The sequence below is a fragment of the Pholcus phalangioides genome, unplaced genomic scaffold, assembly GCF_987345545.1.
Source record: "Pholcus phalangioides strain wild (caught in Gottingen) unplaced genomic scaffold, Ppha-v1.0 ptg000017l_1, whole genome shotgun sequence".
Classification (NCBI taxonomy): domain Eukaryota; kingdom Metazoa; phylum Arthropoda; class Arachnida; order Araneae; family Pholcidae; genus Pholcus; species Pholcus phalangioides.
In genome coordinates, this window is record NW_028301610.1 from 63,941,709 (window position 1) to 63,944,225 (window position 2,517).

The 2,517-nt window shown below is 32.1% G+C and overlaps 1 protein-coding gene across 1 annotated transcript; it reads right to left on the minus strand.

Moving 5' to 3' along the window:
- Positions 1 to 748: 748 nt before the first annotated feature.
- On the minus strand, positions 749 to 2,258 carry LOC149074628 (uncharacterized). Its single transcript, XM_089246833.1, has 6 exons — positions 2,076 to 2,258; positions 1,741 to 1,802; positions 1,515 to 1,619; positions 1,362 to 1,394; positions 1,069 to 1,104; positions 749 to 925 (listed from the first exon to the last, which is right to left on the minus strand). The coding sequence occupies exons 1-6, from the start codon at positions 2,194 to 2,196 to the stop codon at positions 857 to 859; spliced, it is 426 nt and encodes a 141-aa protein (XP_089102959.1). The 5' UTR covers positions 2,197 to 2,258; the 3' UTR covers positions 749 to 856.
- Between the last annotated feature and the right edge of the window lie 259 nt (positions 2,259 to 2,517).

Here is a 2,517-nt window from a genome sequence, read left to right on the forward strand (position 1 = left end):
ACATTTCCCTAATACTGTATTGTAATTATGGCTACATAAATATTCATCTCGCATGTTTGTCAGGTTCGTTAATATTTCCGTAATTTTAAGAACAATTGTTGATTTGGCCAACTTATGGCAACGTTTTGAGTGATAATTGCCGAGGTCCCGTACCGTGTCTTGCCATATTCAAGATCGTAGTTCCCCGTATTTTTCTCAATAAAATATGGTGACCGGGTGTATTGATTTTTCTTTTACGCGAAATAAATTTTTTGCTTACAGCGATCACTCTAACAACCCTTTATTTCACACCATTTGGCAATTGTAGCAGTAACTAGCAAATTTTTCGTTAATTGCATTTATTGTCTACAATTAGTGATATCCTCACTCCCCAGGGATTGCAATTTCTCGCATTTTCCACGATGAGGTACGTGTACATCCAAGTATGAAAGTACCTATAATTTTTGTTCGAACCCCTTATGAATATTGCCAATATCAATCACAACAATTGAATAATTTTTCATTCTGTCAGAATTAAATTATCAAGTCTACCTGCAGACCGCCTTTGGTCCGCGGACCGTAGATTGAGAAACGCTGGTCTGAAATATAGCATCTTATACAGTCGCCTAAGTGAGATCCAACCCTATAACTCAAGGGACATTTTCTCTTCCGTGCACTGGAGGGTCGAAAATTAATTCTAAATTATGAGTATTTTGAAAGGTTTTTTTCTGCAAAAATGATGAAAGTTTGGAAATGAAAGCAAGAAACATTGAATTTTCAAATCAATCTTTAATTTCCATTTTTCATATATAATAATAATATTGTATTGCAAAGTATGCTGTCTTTTGAAATCTTCAGATCAGCTTGACATTTCCTCTTAGCAACAAGAACGTACGCTTTTATCGATCGGACATCCATGTCTTTTTGCTATATCCATTGCACATGGCTAGAGATAAAAGATAAATAAAATCAAAAAAATATTTATCAATTCATTTGCTAAAATTTTAATATAATTTAGATTAACGTTTTTAAAAAAAAAATTGATACATAAATGCCTTTCAAATAAAAAAAAAAGATTTAAACGCTTACCTCAAATTTATCGTCGTACCATTTATAATCAGCTTGCTAAAAGTAATTAGTAAATTAATTTATATTTACCCACTACTTATTTCGGTAATGACAACTAGTAAAATGAAATACATAATTTTTTTACAAAATCACGAATTTACCAGACACAGCGAATTTGGACGTGAAATTTTTATTTTTGAACTCTAAATCCTACGAGATATTAATTTGTTTTGGGATGGAAAAAAAATTAAATCGTTAAGTATTTTTAGCGAATCAAGAACATATACAAAATAATAAATGATCTTATCACTTACGGGATCTGCATCTTTTTTCATACATTCATAAACCTGTTCAAACAATAGATACGCATTGTTAACAAAATTTCTGATTCCCAATGTGTTCCGAAATTTCTCTAATAAAGAAGCTATCAAAAGAAGAATAAAAATCAATAATAAATTTGAATTTACCTCTTCAAATCCTGATGTTTCGTTGCTGCAAAAGGACGTCAATGTATCTGCAATGGATTCTTTTTTACTAATTTTAGACGCGCAGGCTTTACCAAGCTCGATGAACTATAAAAAAAATGGTATGGCATCAATAATGAACATGTATATTCAGCTTTTCTTTTTGTTGAGAAATCTGAATTATTATTTAATTATTTGATCAGCAAACCAATTAAGAAAAATAACTCACGCTGTGCGGCATGAAGTCTTTACACTTGGCCATTTCCACCAAAAAGCTCCCTGTATTTGGGGCTGAAATCAAACGTACTGTTAAGTCGTTTTCATGTTGCGTAACAAATAAGCAAATTTATAAATATGAAGTATTTAGGTATTCTATTTCAAAGAATGAATTTTAACTAAACTATTTTTAATACACAATACGTCTACGATACATGGATTATATGCAGAAAAATTGCTTCGTAAATTACTAAATTATCAACGGAATTCGTTTGCGGCTATAATAATTTATTCGAAAATCAGAACTATATACAAAATCAGACATTATATACAATGCAGATTGCTTACGGCACATCATGCAATGGTACATGTGTTTCATTGGAGGATCGGATGGCAATTGTTCGGCTTTCAAATCTCTAACTGTAGTCAGAAGCATTGAAACAACGAGTAACATGCTCAGAGTATTCATTTTGTTATAGATAGGTAGTGAGAACTCGACCAAATTATCAGGATACGAATATCTAGAGAAGAGCGAGGATAAGTTGCTTGATGGGTGACAGCACCTCCTTATTTATAGCAAAATAAAGGAAAGGCCACGTCATTGGAATCTCTGAAATACGTGGAAATCGAACGCAATTCACGAATGATATTTAGAAATCATTAATGAATAGCTCATCAAGAAATACAATAAACAATTGTTGAATACGCACGTGGCCTGTCGTTTCCTAAGAAGTCGTTAAAGAAATTCCCCATAAACAATGCACATAGAATGTTGAAGCGTTGACAAATA

Bases quoted from the DNA above. Each gene is read 5' to 3' on its own strand.
- LOC149074628 (XM_089246833.1), bottom strand. From the start codon at position 2,196: ATGAATACTCTGAGCATGTTACTCGTTGTTTCAATGCTTCTGACTACA. The intron at 1,620-1,740 runs GTGAGTTATTTT...TTTTTTTTATAG, and splicing joins AAGACTTCATGCCGCACAGC to TTCATCGAGCTTGGTAAAGC. The intron at 926-1,068 runs GTAAGCGTTTAA...TTTTATCTCTAG, and splicing joins GGTACGACGATAAATTTGAG to CCATGTGCAATGGATATAGC.